Here is a 22560-nt window from a genome sequence, read left to right on the forward strand (position 1 = left end):
CCGTCCATTTAACATTTGGTATGTAAACTAATAAAAAGTAGCTGGCATCACGAATTTCGTTGTTACTTTTAGGTTCGCAATATGCATTTTTTATGGAGATGGCAGAAGTTAAGTCAATCCAAGAAGAAACTCTTGCTGCGCTGGAAATGTTAGGACGGAGAACTGACCCAGAAAGTTCTTCGCTTTTTATTAGCAAGTGTCATTCGCTTGAAAAGTTCGATGCTTTTGAAAAAAAGTTGGCTACTGAAAGAGAATTTAATTTTTTGATAAGTGTTATTAACAATAAAGTTTTGTTTCAATATAATTGAATCGTAATCCAGGAATCATAAAGATGACAAGGCTAAGTTTCACCGTTTTGTTTTGTTTGTGTTCGAACTTGGAAAATCAAGTTGCTACACACTAAGAAATAAAGGTAAAACGGGGTGTTTTTATATACCCTAAGGTATATTTACCGCTGCTTAATCCTAATATTGAAATTGAGGTAGATTTTTCTGCCTAAGGGTATGAATTTCGCTACTTTGTAATAGGGTTTTGAAAAAACACCCTAAACGCAAATCTAAAAATAAACGGCAAACCTTTTATTAGCAAACTAAGGTAGAAAATTCTACCTCGGCTAGAGAAAATATCTACCTTAACATTTTCTACCCTTGCAAAGCAAAAAAGCACGACAAAATGGTAGGATTCTTAGGTGGCAAGGAAAGAAGTATGCTATATATTATATATATTAGGGTGACCAGACGTACTCTTTTTTAAATTATTATACTCTTTTTCAAGTAATATTTTTATTGTATCTCTCTTTTTTATTTAAACCACTAAATATACTATTTTTTAAACATTTTATGAAAAAACTTTTTTATTTGGCAACATATCACTAAATTGTTTTCATGTATAACTGCTATAGCTTTGATATTAAACTCAATGTATTAACATAAACAAAAAATGTACATTTTTTTAACTGACGTTTTGGCTTAAAACTGGGTTCAATAAAATATATATATATATATATATATATATATATATATATATATATATATATATATATATATATATATATATATATATATATATATATATATATATACTTTTATTCTTTTGTAATTTTAGTCAAAAAATAATTCAGATGTCTATATATATGTGTAAAGTCATTTATTGTCGAAAACACTTTTTCTCATGTCGTAATCTAGTTAATCATATGCTTCTTTCGCATTCTGAAGATAAATTCATGAATTTAGATTGTGGCATTGGTGAATGTAAATACTTGTATAATACAGCTAATACTTTTAAATGGCACATTAATAAATGCCATAAAATAGCTGTTGATGAATCTTTACTCAAAAATACAGACTCCGAAATATTGGACAGTCAGAAAACAGAGGAATATGATGAGTGAAGGGAGAGTCAAGAAAATCTGTTTTTAAATATTGACGAGTCCTTAATGCATGATTTTATGGATTTTAGTGAATGCTTCTCTAGACAATTGTGTCACACTAAACTATATTGTAGAGAAAAATTTATGCTTCCAAAATCAGTAACAAAGCAAATTTTCGAGCAAGTTCAAACATTGTTTGACTTGTATCAAAACAGTATTTCTTCAATAATTCGGGCTAAACTTAAACATTGTGGAATTGATTGGAAACTAGATTATGTGTATAGACAAATTCTTGAAGAAGATTCTTTCTATGAACGTATTTCAAAATCAACATCCACCGACCATCTAAAGGAATCATATATGAAGTTAAACCTTGACTATGTTCCTCCAATTGAATATAATATCTCACCAATTGACAATAGATTTATTGTTACGTTAGAAAATAAAAATCAAGCTAATACTAAATTTCACTATGTTCCTTTATTGGCAACTTTGAAAAGTTATCTAAAACGTGAAGATGTTTGGAGTAGTTTTCAGCATAAAAAACAGGTTAGTGATTATCTACATGACTATACCGATGGTTTGGTATGGCAGTCACGAATAAAAAATTTTTGCTGTGACTCTTTTATCAGACTACATTTCTATAGTGATGAACTTGAAATATGCAACCCGCTAGGAAGTCGAAAAGGAACTCATAAAATAAGTGTTTTTTACTTTATTGTTGGCAATATTGAGAGTAAATATTGGTCATCATTGAACCACATTCATTTAGCACTGATTTCAAAGTATAGAATAATTAAAGAACACGGCTACGCACTAATTCTACAACCTTTGTTGAATGATTTAATGATACTTCAAAATGAAGGTATTAACATTAATGTTGAAGGTATAACACACAATCTTAAAGGCTCCATTGTTACATTATCTGGTGATAATTTGTCTGCACATACAATTGGTGGGTTCTCTGCATGTTTCTCGTCTGGCCGTATTTGTCGAAATTGCATGGTACCACATATTAACATTCGTAATATTAAAACTGAAAGTCAATTTATTTTAAGAACTAAAACCAGTCATGATTATCATGTTAACTCTGTGTTAATTGATCCAACTCTGATGCCTGTGTATGGAGTTAAAAAAGAATGCCCATTTTCTATCTTAATTATTTTCACCCAATTTATTCCATGCCCCAGGACATATTACATGACATATTGGAAGGACTGATGAGTGTTAATTTTAGTGTTGTTATAAAAGGCCTTGTTAAAGATAAGTTTTTGACAGTCTGTGAGCTCAGAAATATACTAAAAAATTTTAAATATGGGATTACTGAACGCTGTAATAAACCATTGCCTTCAAACGTTCCACTTAATTTAGTATCAAGTAACAAGCATATCAGTGGAAAGGCTGTGGAGAGGTGGTCATTATTTTATCATCTTCCGTTATATATTGGAAAAGTTGTACCATATGAAAACGAATATTGGTTGCTACATTTGTTATGCAGAAAAATATGCCAAATTATTCTTTCACCAGTTATTGATATAGAGTGGATTCCTGTACTCACCCACCTTATAGCAAGGCGCCATGAGTTATTAGCACGATTAAATCCAAAATCATTTACACCCAAGATACATTTTCTTGTTCATTATCCACGAATGATTTCCCAATTTGGTCCTCTTAGATTACTTTGGTGCCTAAGATTTGAAGCAAAACATCAATATTTTAAACAAATTGCTCTTCGTGTGAAAAATTTTAGAAACATTACTAAAACTCTTGCTGAGAGACACCATATGGCTAAGTGTGGTCTTTTGTCACCAGCAAATGAACGGATTAAGAGCTCTCCAGTTATTCTCGGTTTACAGCAATTTCTTCCTTATTCAATTTTTCCAACCAGTCTTTGCATAAAAATTAAACAAATATATGGAATTGAGATAAGTAGTAATCAAAAGAATATACTGTCTGTCAATCGCTTGCAATGTAATGGAACGTTATCACGTGTAAAAACCTTTGTTGTCTATAATGTAATTGATGAAGAATGCGTTCCACTGTTTGCCGAAATTGAATTCATTTTATATTTGCATGGCCTATGGGTTATATGTTGTATTCTCCATTTTTCTTTGACTTATAACCCACATCTTGATGCTTACATTAATGAAAAGAGTGATGAATGGATTGTTTATACACCAGGAGCTATTATTAATTATCAGCCACTTAGTTCATATAACGTAAATGGTGAAAATATGATATTTTTGCACAACAGTGTGGTTAAAATTTAAAATACTTTACAATATTAAATATAAATACATATTTAAAATTCAACCAAACTATTTAATTTAACATTCATTCCCAACCTACCCCACTAACTCCCTAGACTATTAATATGTTAATTTTTGTTTGGGTGTTTATGTTTTTTTAACATTTGCAAAAATATCTTACATATATTTTAAATATCTTATTTAATGTAATGATTGTAAATGAAAATGATTATCTGTTGTTGATGTTGTTGTTATACGGAGAGTATTAATTTCATCAGTCATTAAATCATACATATTAATAATTTAGATTAAAGTTATTTACTTTTTATTTAGTTTAGTTATTTCTTAAAAATGTATAACTTCAAAGTTTGGACAATATTTAAAGCGTAAAAGTAAATGCATGCACGCAAAACATTTCAATTGCACCAAAATACTAACTTCCCGGTAAGACCACCTTTGAATAACTAGCTATATTAGGTTTGTTTGTTAACTATATTAAGTAGGAAATTTTTGCCCATTTAATTAATCATTATTTCACCTGGTTCACAGTTTGGACAAGCTTCTTCATTCCCAAGTTTGAGAGTCCTGCATTTTGTTGTAGGTTGACAAGATCGTTTGTCTTCAGAGCTGGCACAAAAGATTGTGACTTGTCACTTGGACCTGTAGAAAAATAAAAAATAATTGATGTTGCATCAACATCATTGCCTCATTATAGAATAGTAGGCTCATTGACCAAAAAATTGCTTCTTTATTATCTATATATTGGCTTTAGGGCTTTTAATTATTTATCACCTAAATCTTGTTTGACTAACTTTCAATAGAGACTCATAAACCACTTGGATGGAATTAACAAGTAGATCTTTTACCTGGGGTAACTGGAACTGGATGTCCACCAGTTTCTCTTGAAAGCCGAATGGTCCCATGAGGTGAAGAGTCTTTATTGGAGACAACATTGGAAGCTATATGCTCTGCAACCTGAGGATCTTGTGCTGCAAGGCTCCTCATGCTTTCTCTGAACGTGGACTGAGTGCATTTGTGGGGCAAACCCCGTCCAAGTGGGCTTAAGCAGGTTAAACATCGAACAGCCTGAGAATTTCCTTCTTTTTATTCTTCTAAAAACATTTAAGTGCAAAGAATTTTTTATTTAAACATAGTCATGTAATGTTATGTTATTTTTAAGGGATAACAATAAATAAGATTAAATTGTAATAGTACTTGTTATAGTTGCAATCAGTGATTTAAATAAAAATCTTACCCGCTTCTGCAAGAGGGCTCTTCTCATTATTCTTCAACCGAGCTATTCTGCAAATAAGACATGTGCACTCTTGCCCACGAGTTTCTGGTTTGATTTCAATACTTTTGAAGTCAAACACTTGTGGCAGAGCAACATCTTTCCCCTCATCTTTCCTCTTGAATGTTGTGCGACGGGCTTCACAAAGGCCTTGAGGGACTCGTCCATCAGAAAAATCAAAGATGGTTTGATATATTTTTGAAATTCTATCAGCTTGGTAGGCACTGATTTGACGAGTTGCCTTTTTCATGCATGTCAAACAGACCACTTTCCGGTTTTCTTCATGGTTTCTAGCTTTATATGGCATTGTGATAGATAACCTGTCAAAAACGTTTTATGTGAAGTATGGGTTCAAATTATTGATTGTTAAGCTTTAACTTAATTTTATTTTTACTAACAAAGAATTTTAGCTTACCTTCAAAGTTTTAATGCTTTTTCACTTGTAGCTTGAGCTAAAATAATGAGTTTTCCCGAAAAAATGAGATAGTTTTCTTGCACTGATGAAAACATGTGATATCAAAAATATTTGCCTTGCATTGTTTACACACATATGCAAATATATAAATTTTATGGATAATTGATAAACCTTTAAAATATCTATGTACATCAAAGTTTACAATAAAATGGATTTTAAAATCTAGTATATATAAACTGATAGGTTTTTAATTGAATATCACTTCTTATGACACCTTTTGTGTAAGCTTTTTTGTGAGAAATTTTGGTATAAAGATTTTCTTATAATTCAAATCTTAATAAAATTTGAACCAATCATAGAAATTTATTGATTTTTTGTGTGAGTACAGAAATATACCACTGCTAACTTTGTACCAAATTTCAGCTCTCCAGCTTTATTGGTTTTAGACTTATGTGGGTATTAGCTTTGGGCGCTGGTCAATTTTTACCCAAAATATGAAAATTCAATTTTCTCTGGCGGATATTGTAACCAGATTTCAAAGTTTGAATTTCTGGACTCTGGGAGTGGTCCACTATCATCCCATATGGGTCTCATTCTCGGGTCAGCTTGAAGGTCAATATCCCTATTTTCGACAACAGTGAAATTGGTCCTCTTACTCTTCGTGATTCAGTATATTCCAGTGAAAATTGGCTTATGATACCTTACTCAGATTATGAAAATCTTAGTATAATAGAAGCAAAGTTAAACTTTTCTCTTAGTAAATATCGTGTGGTGGTGGAGAATACATTTGGAAGAGCAAAAAGTTGATTTGACTGTCTTTTAAAAAGATTAGATACAACAGTTGAACAAAATTTCAATATTGTTACAAAATATTGTATACTACATAGTTTCTGTACTTTGACAAATCAAAACTATTTAAATAAATGGATTGAACAAACAGAACTTGACTTAGCAAACCCTATACTAAACTGCAGTTGCATTGAACTTGAGAGTAAAGCGGAGTTTAAAAGAATTTTCATAAAAAAACATTACTTTACAACTGTTTAGTTGTAAATGATTTTTTTCAAACATTGTTTTAAAAGGTATAGTTTATATTATTTTATGGAAAATATAACAAAACAAAAAAATTACTTCGCATTTTGTAAATCGTAATTAAAAACTCTATCTCAGTCCCGCTTTTAAGACGTTTAACGTGCTTATCATTTTGAACTAGTGCATTTGGTAACATGGTAATCATGAAAGATGCATCACCTCTTTTATTGCGCAAGTAAGTTTTTCTGTTGTCAAATCTGACAATGAAAGTTTTATTTCAATATAATATAAATCTTCAACTTGACAATTTTTTAATATAACATATGATTTTTCTTGTTTGATATTTTCTAGAAGACTTTCTAAAGTTTTACGATCTATATCAGCCTGAGAGATCATAAATATGTTAACAGTAGCATGTATTTGTTCAAACATTACATCACCTCTTGATTTTTTCTTTATGAATTTTTTAAAGCAAAAACTTTTATCTTTTTTTACCATTTCTTCAGATTTAGAACTAAACGGAGTAATTTCAATATCTCTATGTTCACAGTTTACTAACTCACTAACACAGATATATAAATTATTCACTTCTGCCTAGTTTTGAAACAGTTACATTGCAAAGAGGAAAACGACGACCTAAAAATGCTCCATTTGTTTGGTTGAGAGTACTTTATCTCAGATTCGAACCGTCGGTCTAACTCAAAGATATATATTATTACACAATCTTGAATTTTTTAAAATCAGATATCTTTGTTTTAGAAAATCTTCGCTTTGAAACATTTCATAATGAAGTTAAGTGCAATGTTTCTAGTTTAGCAATGAATCGAAGATAACTGATGACACCTGGTCTATGATTGATTAGATACTTCAATTTTTAAGCTTCATGAAAGCGGACAATAAAAAAGAAAAAGTCGTGCAACGTATTTCAAAAATAATTGGTGATGAAAATTATACTCCAGACAAAGCTATAAGCTCTTTTGTATATTTTTCAACATCAAGAGCATTTAAGAAATGATTATCAACTGCCATCTGTTTCAACACTCACTCGCATTACTTCAAAAATTGCAAATATTAATGAAAGCAAATTTATATATTCAATATTTAATTCTCTTCTAGATAAGCAAAAAGTACATATCAAAAAATATTCCCTTAATCTTTGATTAACTGAAAAAATTCAATATATAATGTTTGGTGGTAACGGAGTGACCAGAATTGCAAAAAGGACTCATTTGAAGCAGCTTTAGAATGCAGAATCTAGAAGTCTTCTCAAGTTATCTGATCTGAATAAAAATTCTATTGCTCCAATACCGGACATAATTCTAAGCAAAGTTAAAGATGCCGCTGCATTTATTAATAAAATTAATGTTTGGTAGAATACTTTAAATGTAAAAGCCATTGGTGCAGATACAAGGCATAAGGATCCTTTGCAAGCTGTACATCAATCACGCTATTGCTTAATAGACTCATACAGAAATTTACTTAACACTATTCAAAATAATGTTCTTCTTGGTCATTAATGTGCATTACGCCAATCACTGTGTCACGAAATGACTTTTAATTCAAACCTCTTCTCCCGAGAAAACCCTTTGGAGGTTTGAGAGTACACATGTGTAGAATAACACTAGAGTTGGTTTTGAAATCTTTCATCATCGTCCGAGAAAGAAAAATCAGTTTAAAGTTTTTAATTTTATTGCTCAGAATAAAAATTTTACAAAAAAATAATTTCTTTAAAAAAATCTTGTTCTCTATTATAACATATAAATTTCTTCAACATATAATGTGTTTGCAACTCTAAACAAAGCAAAAACAAAAAAAAAATACATACAAACTATTCTTGAAAGACAAACAGTTTTCTACTTTCAGCTTTGAAATTCAAGCTGTAAAAAATATTAATGATTCTAGATACTTATACAAAATTATTCTACTCAATTGATTAAGAAGCAAGCCTTTATTAAACTCTTACATAGCATATGTAATTAATAACTGTAAATGTCTCTTCCACAAATAGAAATCAAAATAAATGTTTACTAATATACTCGATCAAACAGTTTCGAAGATTCCTGGGATAATCCCGATGGATGGCTGGCCTCTTGAAACGTTGCCAATGAAGACTGAAGTTGTGGTGAAGTGACTCTGTGGGTTGCTCAGAAAAGATGCCCAGAGAGTGGTTGTGGCGATCAATAAACTGTGTCACATGGAAGAAAGCAGCATGTGCTTTGGGGGTAACACTTGTGTTTGGAAGGTTGAGATAGGAAGCTTTAAACTCTTCAATAAGCTCACAGTAGTTCTGTTGGAGTGTATTCCCAAAGCAGGCATGAACAACAGCATCAAATTTTCTGAGGGTTTCAATAAATGGAAATGCCAAAAAGCAAGCATGCTTCTCTGCAAGTTTTTGAGGTGAGTCAACATTTCTCAAAAGCTTTCTACACTCATTGCCAGCAAATTGTCCTCCATGAAAAGGTTGTTGTTGAATGTTGATCATCTTTGGCCACTCATCTGCATTTTGCCAAACCTGACAGAGGTTCTTAAAGAGGTGGTTCACAACACCAATAAGAAGGTGAAGTTCCATAGGAGGAATAAAATCTAGGACAAGAGTATCATCAGAAAGTCTTATTATTGGCTGGTGAACAACATTTTGAAAGTCCCTTGCCTTTTTTGTTTGGGCACCGGCTGCTTGGAAGCCTTCAAAATCAGAACGAATGGAGCCAAATGTTCGAAGCTCACCACTGTGATGAAGATTAGTGAAATTATTATGTCATGTTAAATAATTTTCATCACATTACATCAAAGTTATTCTTTATTGTTATTGTTGCCTGTTTGTGTTGACTCTATACATAATACTATTCTTACACTTAGTTCATTATATTTAATGTGCTTTAATGTTTTTTATCCAAGGGGACAGAAAAAAGACGCCTACATAGCTCGAGTGTCATTGAGTTTGTCACAAAAATTTTGCAGACAGGATTAAACAATTCTAAGATGTTTTAATTAGAAAATTTGGTGAAAAGTCACAGATGGTTCAAAAACACCAAAGGTTACCAATCTTGAAAAAAAACTGGGCATCTGAGGTTATCTATTCTAAAGCAGTAGGAAATGGACTCCCCATTCCTAACATCTACTACCTAAGACATTTAATAATTTCTTACATTTCCAAAAGTATTCTAAACCTAGTTTAAAATTAGATTACCAAGTTTTATTCACATTAGATGTTAGTTTGGTTTGTTAGAAGCAGGATCCATTTTGACCAGACAAAATGTATTGGTCCTAAATGCAACTTATTATAAGCCCTTAAAAGGAAGCCTTCGCCACTTCTACTACACTATAAATAACAATAAATACCTTTAAAAAGCATAAAAAGATATCCTAAAAGTTGTTCTAGCAAACTAAAATTGAACAATTCGATTCCATTTATTTAAAATTTTTTTTAGGAGAAATTAAAGTAATAATCAAGGTTGCTCTGACCAATCGAAAACTTTATTTGTTTTCTCCTGAAAAGTTTAATTCTCTTTTTAATTATTTAGTGAAAGTCAGTGGTTATCAAATCCTTGATAATTTTACTTAATAAAAAGTATTGCTTTAGTATCACCTGCCTATGCTGACCCTTAGATGCCATTTACATATTTTGTATGTTGGAAAATTTGTATCATTTTTACTAAAATAAAAATTGCCAGGCATCAGTTTTAGTTACCTGACAATATTTTAATATAGTAAAAGTGACCTGTTGCCCAAGGTGTAAATGGTTCCTAGACGGTGCAAAATACTGCAATAATGCAATATCATAGTATAGGATGTAATCATTGTTGTAAAATATTACAAACTTAAAATTATGTTATTTAACTATGTAGGGCTTCTGGGACAACATCAAATAAGTGACTACAAAGAAGGTGACAGATTGTAACAAAAGTAGTATGTGGAGTCAAATAAGTTCTGAGTTTTTACATTCAAATTCAGTGTGTTCTACTGTAATATAAAGAAATCTAGATAAAAGTATTTGTAATTGGCAAAGCAGTTTCTTTCATTATTAGTGACACTAACCTTAATAGTCTCTTTTCTTGCAAATAATATTTAATGATAACCTTGGTGTTTGATATTTGTGGAGAAATTCATATGAAAATAGAGTTTGGTCTGAAAAAAGTATGAAATTTATTCGTGCCCAAAATCATATTTTATATTTCTTACCCATTGTTGATTATCTGTTGTCGAGGTGGACAGTGAAAAATGAAATGTAGAACTTATTATTCTAATTTTGTCAATGAGAAATGTTAGAAATTGAGTTTGATTTCTGTTTTTGTTTTCAAAACAAGAAACTGGTTAAAAAAAAAAAAAAAAAAGCTAGCTCAAATTATCGGATTTACGATATCCGCTACACAAAGGTTGCGTAAAATTTAATTGGGTTTTTACGCTGAAATTAGCGGAAATTACGAAAAAATATGTTTATAGAAACAATCCGCTCATTTCAGCGGGTTTCAGATGAAATGGTCGTGAATTCCGATCGGAATGAGTTTTATAGTAGTGACCCCAGGAGGGTTTGTTAGATATAATTGATATAAGCATTTGAAGAATATGGATGCTTCACAAAGAATTCTTAAAAGAGAAAAGGAAGACCATATGCTTGCTTTAGTGAAAACATTCCAATATTTTAAGAGCGTTATTAGCTCGTGTTTTGGAATGACATTAAAGGCTGCGTATGTTCAACATATTAAAGAGTTTAGGAACTCACATCTTCAACTCCCAATTTCAGCCACCACAAAAGCCCATGTAGTGTTTTAACAGGTTCCTGAGTTTATTGGTGTAAAGGATACAGAATCGGGAATTTTTAACGAGCAATTAACTGAAGCCCTGCATTCGATCTTCAGTGCTATATGGGCTAGGTACAAAAGAAACCCTGATCACATTGATATAGAGGCCAGTTACTGAAATGTGTCGTTGACTATAACAGCAAGCATCTTTGAATTGGATTTTTTAGATAATTTATTTTATTTTTTAAATAGTTAAACAGTGATTCCAAGAAATTCATTTTACAAATGCTTTCCATAACAATTCGTCGGCTTACTATCAAAACCACTTAAATCCGATTTTTTCATTTTTGAGGTTTTGACTTAAATTGGTTAGTTTTCTTTATGCGCAGCTCTATGCAAAACCGCATAAATCTAATTGCCTCGGAAATATATTAAACTGCCACCTATTGTTTATGGTAGAAACCTTCTTACCCACAGACACAGTTGTTTTACTTATAAGCTCCTGTCTAAAATATATGTCAAAATCATAGATTAGAAAGTTAGCTCATGCAAATTTATTGTATTTTGAGTGTGTTGGCTGTGATTTTAAAGTACAAAATGGATAACTCTACCAAAATGGACGTAAGTATGTATTTTTATTAAATTTTTAAACTAGTTATAGTTATTAATTGCAATATTAATCTTTATATAACTTAAACGAGATATAGAAGCTTTTGAGTATTAATTTATTTATTTTAAAAGAGACAGAAGTTTTAATCAGAATTATGTTTTGAATTACTTAAAGTACTAAATTAGTTTGATAATTCATTTTCTATTAAAAAATTGCTTACACATTCCATTTTAATTTTCAGTTTATCTATCCCAACTCCAGATCTCGTCGTATTTTGTCGATAATTGATATTAATAGCAACAATATCGTAACTGATAGACTAAATCATGAGACTGACTGTATAGAAAACCTTAATAACAAAATAGAATTAGCTGTTATTACTTTAAGAAATTCAAAAAATTCAGATATAAATGACAATGATAATTTTTTCCGTTCCGCAGCTGTAGACTGTGCAGAAAATACTTTTTCGAACACTGAAGATTTTAGTGTAAATGAATCTCTATCACAGTACTTTCAAGACAAGGAAAATTTGGATTAGGACAACTGTAGTTCTTTTGTACCAGCAGAAAGTCTTGATTCTGTTGATAAAATTCAGGTGGTTTCCTGTGCTGAAATTACCACTGAAATTTGTTTAAATAAAACAAATACTGTGGATACAGAAAATTTTGTTGATAACGGTTATTATAGACCAGATAATGAAAATGACTTGCCGAGTAGTAGTGTTATTCCTAGTGATACTAACAAGGAGTGTACTGAAGAAAAAGATGAAGGACAAGTTGATAAAGAAAGACTAAATAACGCAAGGAAAAGAAAACGTAGGATAGATAAGAAAGATTAGGGAAAAGAAAAAAACAAAAGTAAAAGAGAAAAGGGTCAGGAATAATATGGATTAAAAAAAACGCAGAAGGAGATTGGGTAATTTATTAGAAAAGAGAAGCAAGAAAGTTAAAACCCTTTAGCAACTGTAAGCAAAGTGCAAAAACTCCAAAAAAAAAGTGCTGAAAAATTACAGAAGACGATAGATTAAAAATTTTTAACCATTTCTGGAAAGAATTTAACTGGTCTCGGAGAAGAACTTACGTAGCTAATTTAGTCGATAGTGTTGCCCCAAAAAACATAAAGAGTCAAGTTTATGAAACACCACGCTGTTCTAATACGTTCTTTTGTTTCCTTAAAAGAGACGCCGTTTGAGTTCGAGTGTGTACAAAAATGTTTATAAGTATGCTATGTATAAGTAAACACTACATAACCTTGGACATTACATGGACACTACATAACCTTGGACACTACATGGACCTTACATAACTGGGCTATGCATAAAGCAGACGTAAGACCAACAAAGCCAGACAAAAGTATTAATAACAAATGAAAAAAAAAATGCAATGAAAAAAAAAAGTTTAGAACAATTTTTTTCCTTTTTTCCAAAAATGGAGTCCCACTATTTTCGAGCATCTTCAAGTAAAGTATATCTAGAGCCTATCTGGTAATCTTAATCGGCATTAGTGAACGGAAACTTTCGGCTTCGGCCGAAATTTAGACCGAAACCGAAATTTCTGCTTCAACAATTTTTTTACTTTTTCTGTTTCGGCCGAAATTTCGGTTCAAACCACAACCGAAATGAACCGAAACTTTTATAAGATTATTTTTAAAGTCTAGATAATTTTTTTTAATTTAGAGTGGGATCATGACGATTTCCTAATTGTAATCGTTTGTTGGTAAATCAATTTTTAATTATAACAATTGTAGAAATTTTAATTGAAATCACGTTTACATAATTGATTCAAGTTACTATTCTCAAATCATTCTTTAAGTAAATTAACATTTAAGTGAAAGAGTGGGAGCTAAAGGACAAGATCAAAGTCTGCTTAAGAGACAATGCAGCAAATATAAAAGCAGCTTTCAAAGAACCACATAGTGTTTACAAGTCTGCTGGGTGTCTAAATCATTCACTTCAACTAGTGATTAAAAAAGAACTTTTTTCACTCCAGAGTGGTGTAAACTTGATAGAATATTGTCGAAAGCTTTGCACCTATGCTTCTTTTTCAAACTCCTTCTTTGCTGAGCTTTACAAACATCAAGAGCTTCAAATGAACAATTTTGACAGGCTCGGGCTCAAAAATGATATATAAACACGCTGGAATTCAACTTACTACATGTTTAAAAGAATTCTGTGCTTGAAATTAGCAATTGCAACCACACTGCTGATCCGTCCTTCCAGCGGCATTCAGTTCACTCTACATGATTAGAACCTGTGTGAAAAGCTGGTAAACATCTTACCAATTTTTGAAGAAGCCACCAAATTGCTCTCTGGAAAGGATGCTTGCATCAGTGCATGTATTCCAACTGTGACAACTATCCTGAAATCATTTAAAGTTCCCTCTGATGACGAAGAAGTGATGGGCATGAAAAATACTTTAAAGAAAGCAATGGAGGCACGTCTTTTTGACTTAGAAATTATTGATCATTTTGCAATAGCAACATTTCTTGATCCCAGACTCAAGCACCACTTCTTTAGATCCCAAAAAGCCTTTCAAGTTACTAAAAAAAAAAAGTTTTTTTGGAATTAGACAGTTTCATTTTGAGCCAAAATGAAATTACTCCTGTGATGAAAACAAAGTCTATTGAGAACATTGGGTTTTCTTCAATGATGCAAAATATCATTGCAGAGTCACAAAATACAACGTCCAAAAATCCAACTTCCAAATTGGCAAAGGAAGTATTAAACGAGTACTTAGAAAGCCCAACATCTTCATGCTGTTTAGAGTTTTGGAAAGAGTATGAAGAGAAAACAACATTAAAAGCAAAGTTTGGTTTGGTAAAAGTGGCAAAGAGATTCCTTACACCTCCACCAACATCTACCGAAGTTGAAAGGTTGTTTTCAACTGCTGGAGACATTCTTTCAAATGAAAGAAACAGACTTTTGCCATAAAACATGGAAAAAATTTTATTCTGTAGAAAAAATATTTCAATTGTTAACTTTAATTATGAAAATGTCTAGACATATTCTACTTTTTTTTTGACATATTATAGTTTTTATTAAATTATGTTACAAGGTGATGGCTTAGATATACGTAAAATAGTTTTTTTGCTTAAACTTGGTGATCATAAAAGGTTCAGGGATTTTTAACATTTTTTTTTTCAAATTTCGGCTGTTTCGGTTTCGGCTTCGGCCGAAATTTCGGCTGAAATTTCAGTTTCGGCTTCGATTACGGTGTTGCGTTAAAAAAGTTAGTCGTTAAAAAAGTTAATAAATAGTTCTGCGCATGCGTTACGCGTGCGCAGTATGGTTAAAAAGCGTTCGTTAGGGAATGAAATTTGGCGTTAAAAAAGTTGCATCGTTTCATTAGGGTATGTAAAATATTAAAAATTAGTTTATACTTTAAATTAAAAATGGCTGTCATGTTTACTCAGTTAATGAAATTATTTTATACTTTATATTAAAAAGGGCTGTCCATGTTTACTCAGTTGCTAAATTCATAAGCTTTACTTTTGATATATGGACCAGTAGTTCAAATGAAAGCTTCATGAGCCTGACAGGTCACTGTTTAGATAATACATTTAATCAGAAAACTGTTGTACATAGAGTAGCTCCATTTCATGAGAGGCATTCAGCAGGGAATATTGCTGAATTGATTGAAGATATTATGGCTGAATTTAAAATATCACCTTAAAAAATTCATTTAATAGCTAGAGATAATGGTACAAATATTGTTAAGGCTATTATTAAGATAGCCCATATAATAGTATGGCTTGTTTTTACACACACTGCAACTAGTAATTAATGAGTGTATTTTTGAACAAACAGTTGTCAAGAATGTCATTGAAAACTACCATTCAATTGTTGGGCATTTCAGCCATTCTCCCCAAGCTTGCCCTAAACTTAAAGCTCTTCAAGAAGCAAACAATGTTCCTAAGCACAAAGTTATTCAAAATGTTCCAACAAGGTGGAATAGTACCTGTCATATGTTAGAACGAATTTATGAACAAAGGAAACCTCTAACCATATATGCACTTGAAAATGGTAAGCTTCCTTTATTAAACAAATGGATGATTATTGGACAGTTTTGTGTTTTGCTAAAAGATTTCCACAAAACAAGAGTTTGCTTGAGTGAAAGAAATTCTATTGTCTCGGATATTATACCACAGATACAGATTTTGAAACATCTTAATATAATTAGCACAGAAACGTTTAATGTTTAACGTCGTTTTGTCATTAGTTACTAGGCTTTGAAAAAGCGCGTTCTCTAAATGCACGCGGCCATCGGAGAAAGATATCTTAAGCGAGTTGAAACTTTTTTCCTTTTGGAATTTAATTATTAGTTTAGATATATTACATAAAGAATCATATTAAGATAAATGATAATCGTTAAGATCATATTATAATTGAAGTAAGTATATAAAATAGTTATATATACATTTTTATTAGATAAAGTAGAAAGGATTTAAATTTTTATCAGAAAAAGTAGAAAGGATTTTAATCTTTTAAATCGTTTGTATTTTGTTTGTTTTAGCTTTTCTTTTAGCAGTTTTATTTTTGATATTTTATTTTTTAGAAGGAAAATAAGGGTATGGATGTTATTTAAAGTCATACTAATGCTATTTCCATAAAATGGTTATTACTACTTTGAAATCATTACTACTTTGAAATTTCTGTGATGCTATTAACTATTATTGTTCTTTTTTAGAAAATTTAGAAAAGTAAATTAAAATTTTGTGCCAACACTGACATGGCATGTCACATGTTACTGTATGTAAAGGTTAAATTTTGTTGTGAGGATTACAGTTCTTATGAAAAAAAAAGAAGGTAAAGAGTATTGTTTGTAAATATATATTTTGTATCTTTTTAAATTTTCTGGCATCATTTTTAAAATTTTTATTTGCACACTTATAGCTGTTTTATCAATGTGTTTTTATAATAATGTAAAGTGTTTTTTTTATTGTTTGTGTATGTGTTGATATGTGTTATATGATTGTTTTAAAAATGTGTTTAAATATGTATATGAGGTATATATATATTTAACCTTATATACATATCTAAACATATTTATTGTGTTTATAGTTGGTACATATGTTTATATTATGTTGTTTCCGTGTTTTCAAAGTGCTGTTACTTGGTAAACGTGTAGAGCAAGATTTGTCAACTTTGCCAGCCAAGTGATGTACATTTAACAGAGGGTTACACAATGGTGTTTAGTGTCAAACTGTTACTGCTTTAGGTCTAGCTGTTTTCAAGCCTTTATTATTAAAGATTATTCTAAAAATACATAATAATGTATTTTAATAACATTTTGCGTAATGTTGTTACTTATGTTTTGTTTTATATGAATGTTATCATACTTAAGTTATTATCTACATATATTATATTAACTTATGGTGTGTGCTATTGTTGTGTGCTGTTGCTGTGATGTTTTTTTGTTATCTTTTGAGTTAGTAGACATTTGGCTTATCTTCATGTTGGTGTCTATTGTTAAAAATGGATAGGTAGTTTTATTAAAAATCAATAATGTAAAAGTCAATACAAACTATTTTGCCATATATACAATTTGATTTATCTCAATTTGATTTTTTGTCTTTAGCGCTGTTTACTACATGATTTTGCTATAAATATTCTGGAATCATGATGTTCCAGCATGAATTATTTTGTTAAAGCTAACATAAAATATTAATATTTTACAATTCCTCTGGTAAATCATTACAGCTTTTCTCTATAAGGTTCATGGATTTTCATTTTTTGTATGTAATGTTTTTCTTATTTATTTACTTATTCATTACATTTTTTTTATTTTAGATTTATCAGATGATGTATTTATGTGGTATAGAAGAACAAAATATTGTAGAGTTTTGTGAATTTTTAAAAAATGTTTGCTAATAATTTTTTTTGAAGAAATAATGTTTAAATTTGCAAAAAAGGGTTTACAATGTTTTTTTTGTTTTTTTTAATTTTTCTTTGTTAGCAGTATGTTTATTATGAGAATTGCATGTTTTTAATAATTTTTTTAATTATTTGCTAAGCTAATTTTTTTCAAACATCTCCCAGCTGATATATATTTTTTTATAGTCATAAGATTATTGTATAATTTAATTTAAATGACAGTCTGTTATATTTAAAAATTATTTGTGTGTGCTATTTAAAGTAGAAAGGAAATTATATAGGAAAGATCGCGATCTTCAGGATTCGTTTCTTTTCTGATTCGTATAACTTTCAATTGAAAGTGAAGTTTAAATGGATGATATTAGGCTAGAAGCAGATATTAGTTTAGAAAATGGAAATGTTAATAGGCAAGTTAATTGTCGCAGAAATGAAAGAGATAGGCTCAGGCGAGATGAAATTAATAATCGACAAAATGCTAGAAATGCTGCTCGGCAAGCAGCAAATAATTCAAACCCAAATGAGGAGAGCTTAATTAGGCAAATTGAAAATAATCGTCACAGAAATGAAAGAAATAGGCTTAGGCGAGATGAAATTAATAATCGACAAAATGCTAGAAATGCTGCTAGATACGAAAGAATGTATTGTATAGCAAGAAGCAATACTATTCCAGATTATAATTATTTAGGAGAAATGAATTATGTTTGTCAGCATTGTGGTGCTAAGAAACTTCCTGATGAAACACATTTTTTATGTTGCCATAATGGAAAGGTAGTTTTGTCGCAACCTTCATCATTTCCACAAGATTTAGAAGATTTATTTAAAGGAAACTATGCAGATAGAAATGCCAATCTGAATTTTTTAAAATATATTAGAAATTATAATGCCTGTCTTTTTTTTGCTTCATTTGAAGCTAATGTAGTTCAACCCATGAACCATGGGCCGCCATGTTTTAGAATATGTGGTCAAGTTTTTCATCGTATAGGTAATCTAAGACCAAATCAAGATGTTCTGCCAACATATTGTCAACTATACATCTATGATCCACTTGCAGCAGTAAATTTTAGAATGCAACAACGTGGTAATGATCTTTGCTTAAATGATTTAATGTTGCGATTGCAAACTATTATTAGTGAAGAGAACCCATTTGCTCTTGCATTTAAAAACATGGCTGAAGTGGAAGATGAAGAAGTTCGTCGAGCAGCTCTAGAAGGGCGCTCAGTGTCAGTTGTAAAAATGTCTTTACTTGAAGGGCAAGATAGACGTCGCTATAATCTCCCTTCACATAACGAAGTTTCAGTTTTATTTGTTGGTGAAGATGGTGCACCACCTGCTTCCAGGGAAGTTGTTATTTACCCAAGAGGTCATCCTCTTAAAACTATATCAAGTTTGTCTGGCAACTTAGATCCTATGGTTTATCCTCTATTTTTTCCGAGGGGTGATGCTGGTTGGCATAATCAATTGGTTCACAACCCTGAGCGTGCTACATTGGTTAGAAATCATGTTACATTATCTCAGTATTACAATTATAAACTTTCAGTTAGACAATTTTTTTCTTCACTCTTTTATGGCAAAAAACTGTTTCAGCAATATGCTGTTGATGCGTATGTTAAATATGAAGGCAAGCGCCTTACTTTCATCAGAAATAACCAAAACATGATCATAATGTTAGACCAGGGCGTGTTGTAGTTTTGCCATCAACTTATGTAGGAAGTCCTAGAGCTTTAAAAGAAAACTTTAAAGATGCTATGGCTATAATTAAAAAGTATGGTAAACCAGATCTTTTTATTACTTTCACTTGCAACCCAAAATGGCGCGAGATAACTGAAAATTTATATCCAGGTCAGACAGCAAATGATAGACCTGACTTGGTTATTCGAGTATTTAAACTCAAATTAAATAACCTTCTTAATGACATTTTTAAGCATGGTGTATTAGGGAAGGTTGTAACACATGTTCAGGTTATTGAGTTTCAAAAGCGTGGTTTGCCACATGTTCATATTTTATTTCACTTTGCAAATGATGATAAGCTTGAAACAGCGCATGATATCAATAATTTAATATCTGCTGAAATTCCAGATCCGATTGTTAATCGAGACCTTTATGACGTTGTTAAAACTTGCATGATTCACGGTCCACGTGGCATACTGAATCCAAATTCTCCCTGCATGAAAGATGGGGTGTGCAGCAAAAAATATCCTAAAGAATTTAATGCTAACACAGTAGCAGTTCATAATGGTTATCCGCGATATAGACGTTGTGATAATGGTTTGGTTATAAATATTAAAGGTAACAATGTAGATAACCGCTGGGTGGTACCTTACAATCCATGGTTATCAAAGAAATATCAAGCTCACATTAATGTTGAAGCTTGCATGTCTGTTAAGGCTGTTAAATATTTGTACAAATACATATACAAGGGTCACGACTGTGCCAATATTTTAATAAGTGAACAAATTAATCATGATGAAGTAAACACTTTTTCAGATTGTCGTTATGCTAGTGCACCTGAAGCATTGTGGCGAATTTTTGAGTATCCAATAAGTCATATGTCACACACTATTATACGCCTTAAAGTTCATCTACCTGAAAATCAGTTAGTGTATTTTAGAGAAGGAGCAGAACAAATAGCTTTAGATCGTGCAGCTCAACGTGATACGCACCTAACAGCATGGTTTAAGTTAAATACTGAAAATGAAAGAGCACATTGCTATTCGTATGTAGACATTCCTTATCACTTTATATTTGATGATAAACATTGTAAATGGAAGATTAGACAAAGGGGTGGTAATAAGGTGATAGTAAGAATGTATAAAGTTAATCCAACTGGAGAATTGTTTTTTCTTAGACTGTTACTTTTGCAAGTAAAAGGAGCAACATCTTGGGAGGATGTGCGTACTGTTAATGGTATTGTCCTTGAAACGTTTCGTGAAGCATGTGTTTTGAAAGGTTTGTTGCAAGATGACACTGAATGGCAGAATACTCTTTCTGAGGCGGTTTTAACACATATGCCAAAGCAAATTAGACAGTTGTTTTCAATTAATTTGACCTTTTGTGAACCTGACAATCCTTTACATCTCTGGAATACATACAAAGCTTTTATGATGGAAGATTTCATTCACCGCTCAGTCCCACTTCTAATAGCTGAACAAGCTACTCTTCATCAAATTGAGAAGATTATTAATCAAAGTGGTAAAACGCTGGCTGATTACAATCTGCCTGTTATTGATGAGTTTATAGGCTTAAATCTAGAAAATTTTAATGAAAATGTTCAAAAATCTATTGACGAAGCCAATCGAATGAGACTGTTGCTTAATGTCAATCAATTAAATGTATGTAATGCTATTCTTGCTGCACTGAATGAGCAACCAAGTGTAGAAAATCAACATTCTAGATTGTTTTTCATGGATGGACCAGCTGGTAGTGGAAAAACCTTTACTTATAATTATTTGATTGCTGAAACCATAAGTAGGGGCTTTAAATCTGCTACAGCTGCATGGACTGGCATAGCAGCACTCTTCTTTCAAATGGATCTACATTGCATGGCTTATTCAAACTTCCTGTTCCAATATTAGATAATAGCACATGTAATGTAACTCCTAACTCTATGCAAGGGGATTTTTTAAGACAAGTTAGTTTGTTTTTGCTTAATGAAACATCCATGATACCTAAGCATGCCTTAAATGCAATTGATAGGTTGTTAAAAGATATTTGCAACAAAAACTATCCGTTCGGAGGAAAAATCATTCTTTTTGGTGGTGACTTTAGGCAAATTCTGCCTGTTGTGAAAAGAGGACAACCAGCTGAAATAGTGGAATCGTGTATAAAATGTTCTTTGCATTGGCAATGGGTGCAGAAGTTTGCATTAACTGAAAATATGAGAGTACAAGATGGGGAAGGTGAATTTTCCCAATGGCTATTAAAACTTGGGAATGGAACAATACCTGTCAAAGAAGAGGATCCTTTCAAAGGATGCATTGAAATACCAAATCAGTGCATTATTAGAGAAAATGAATCGATTGTTGAAAAGATTTTTGGAGATGCTGATCAAAATGATTATTCTAAACGCGTGATTTTAACACCAACCAATTTTGATTCATTATCAATCAATGAAGAAGTGCTTGAATGTCTGCCGGTTGAGGTCAAAATTTATTAAAGTGCTGATCAAATTGATACTGATGACCCTAATGAAAGAAATAACTTTCCTGTTGAGTTTTTGAACAGCTTAACTCCTTCAGGTATGCCACCTCATTGTTTAAAATTGAAAATTGGTTGTGTAATTATGCTACTTAGAAATTTAGATCTCAAAGCTTGGTTATGCAATGGTACTCGAATGAACGTTTGTGCTCTTCAAAATAATTATATTGATGCAGAGGTTTTGACAGGTGTTTCTGGTGGTAAACGGGTTTTTGTTCCTCGAATTCAATTGGCTCCATCAGATTCTAATTTACCTTTTGTTCTAAAACGTCGTCAGTTTCCTGTCAGATTGGCTTATTCAATGACAATTTTCAAAAGTCAAGGTCAAACATTTGATAGAGTTGGGGTATATCTCAAAAAACCGTGTTTCTCTCATGGTCAACTATATGCTGCATGTTCAAGAACTCTAGGGCATTTAATAATTTGTTTTTCAAAATTGATAAACATCTCATTCAAGGTATGGTAGGTGAAAAGTGTTACACAAATAATGTTATATTTTCTAATGTTCTTAATTTATAGTCTTTAGATTTTCATTTCGAAAATTTACTGTTTGTAGGTTGTGAGCATATTTTGTATGTATAACTTTATTTATTATTTTAATATTTTTTTTCATTGTTTTTGATAAATATATCTGTCATTTAATATTGTTATAAAATGTGTTTATATGTGTTATATACCACCATATTTGTTTATAGTCGTATATATGTTTAAATTATGTTGTTTCCATGTTTTCAAAGTGGTGTCATTTGGCATTATGTTGAGCAAGATTGATAACCTTGCCAGCCAAGC

At 31.2% G+C, this 22560-nt stretch overlaps 1 protein-coding gene and 4 pseudogenes across 2 annotated transcripts; 3 read left to right on the forward strand and 2 right to left on the reverse strand.

The window, feature by feature from the left end:
* The window catches only part of LOC149894987 (uncharacterized), a 65863-nt pseudogene extending 60466 nt beyond the window's left edge, over window positions 1–5397 (reverse strand).
* On the forward strand, window positions 1436–3639 carry LOC149894993 (uncharacterized; annotated as a pseudogene).
* A 1026-nt stretch (window positions 5398–6423) lies between the features above and the next one.
* On the reverse strand, window positions 6424–7385 carry LOC149894994 (uncharacterized; annotated as a pseudogene).
* Window positions 7386–17838: 10453 nt separating this feature from the next.
* LOC149894995 (uncharacterized) lies at window positions 17839–22065 on the forward strand (annotated as a pseudogene). Its single transcript, XR_016447982.1, has one exon. The product of XR_016447982.1 is annotated as an uncharacterized LOC149894995 (transcript).
* On the forward strand, window positions 17929–19263 carry LOC145187148 (uncharacterized). The gene has a single exon (XM_090074190.1). The coding sequence runs from the start codon at window positions 17929–17931 to the stop codon at window positions 19261–19263; it is 1335 nt and encodes a 444-aa protein (XP_089930316.1).
* Window positions 22066–22560: the final 495 nt, after the last annotated feature.

The sequence above is a fragment of the Hydra viridissima genome, unplaced genomic scaffold (assembly GCF_058129835.1).
Source record: "Hydra viridissima isolate aposymbiotic clone 2 unplaced genomic scaffold, HvirCarnegie_v1 scaffold_1, whole genome shotgun sequence".
NCBI lineage: Eukaryota > Metazoa > Cnidaria > Hydrozoa > Anthoathecata > Hydridae > Hydra > Hydra viridissima.

Excerpts from the sequence above, each read along its gene's own strand:
- LOC145187148 (XM_090074190.1), top strand. The coding sequence starts at position 17,929 with ATGGATGATATTAGGCTAGAAGCAGATATTAGTTTAGAAAATGGAAAT.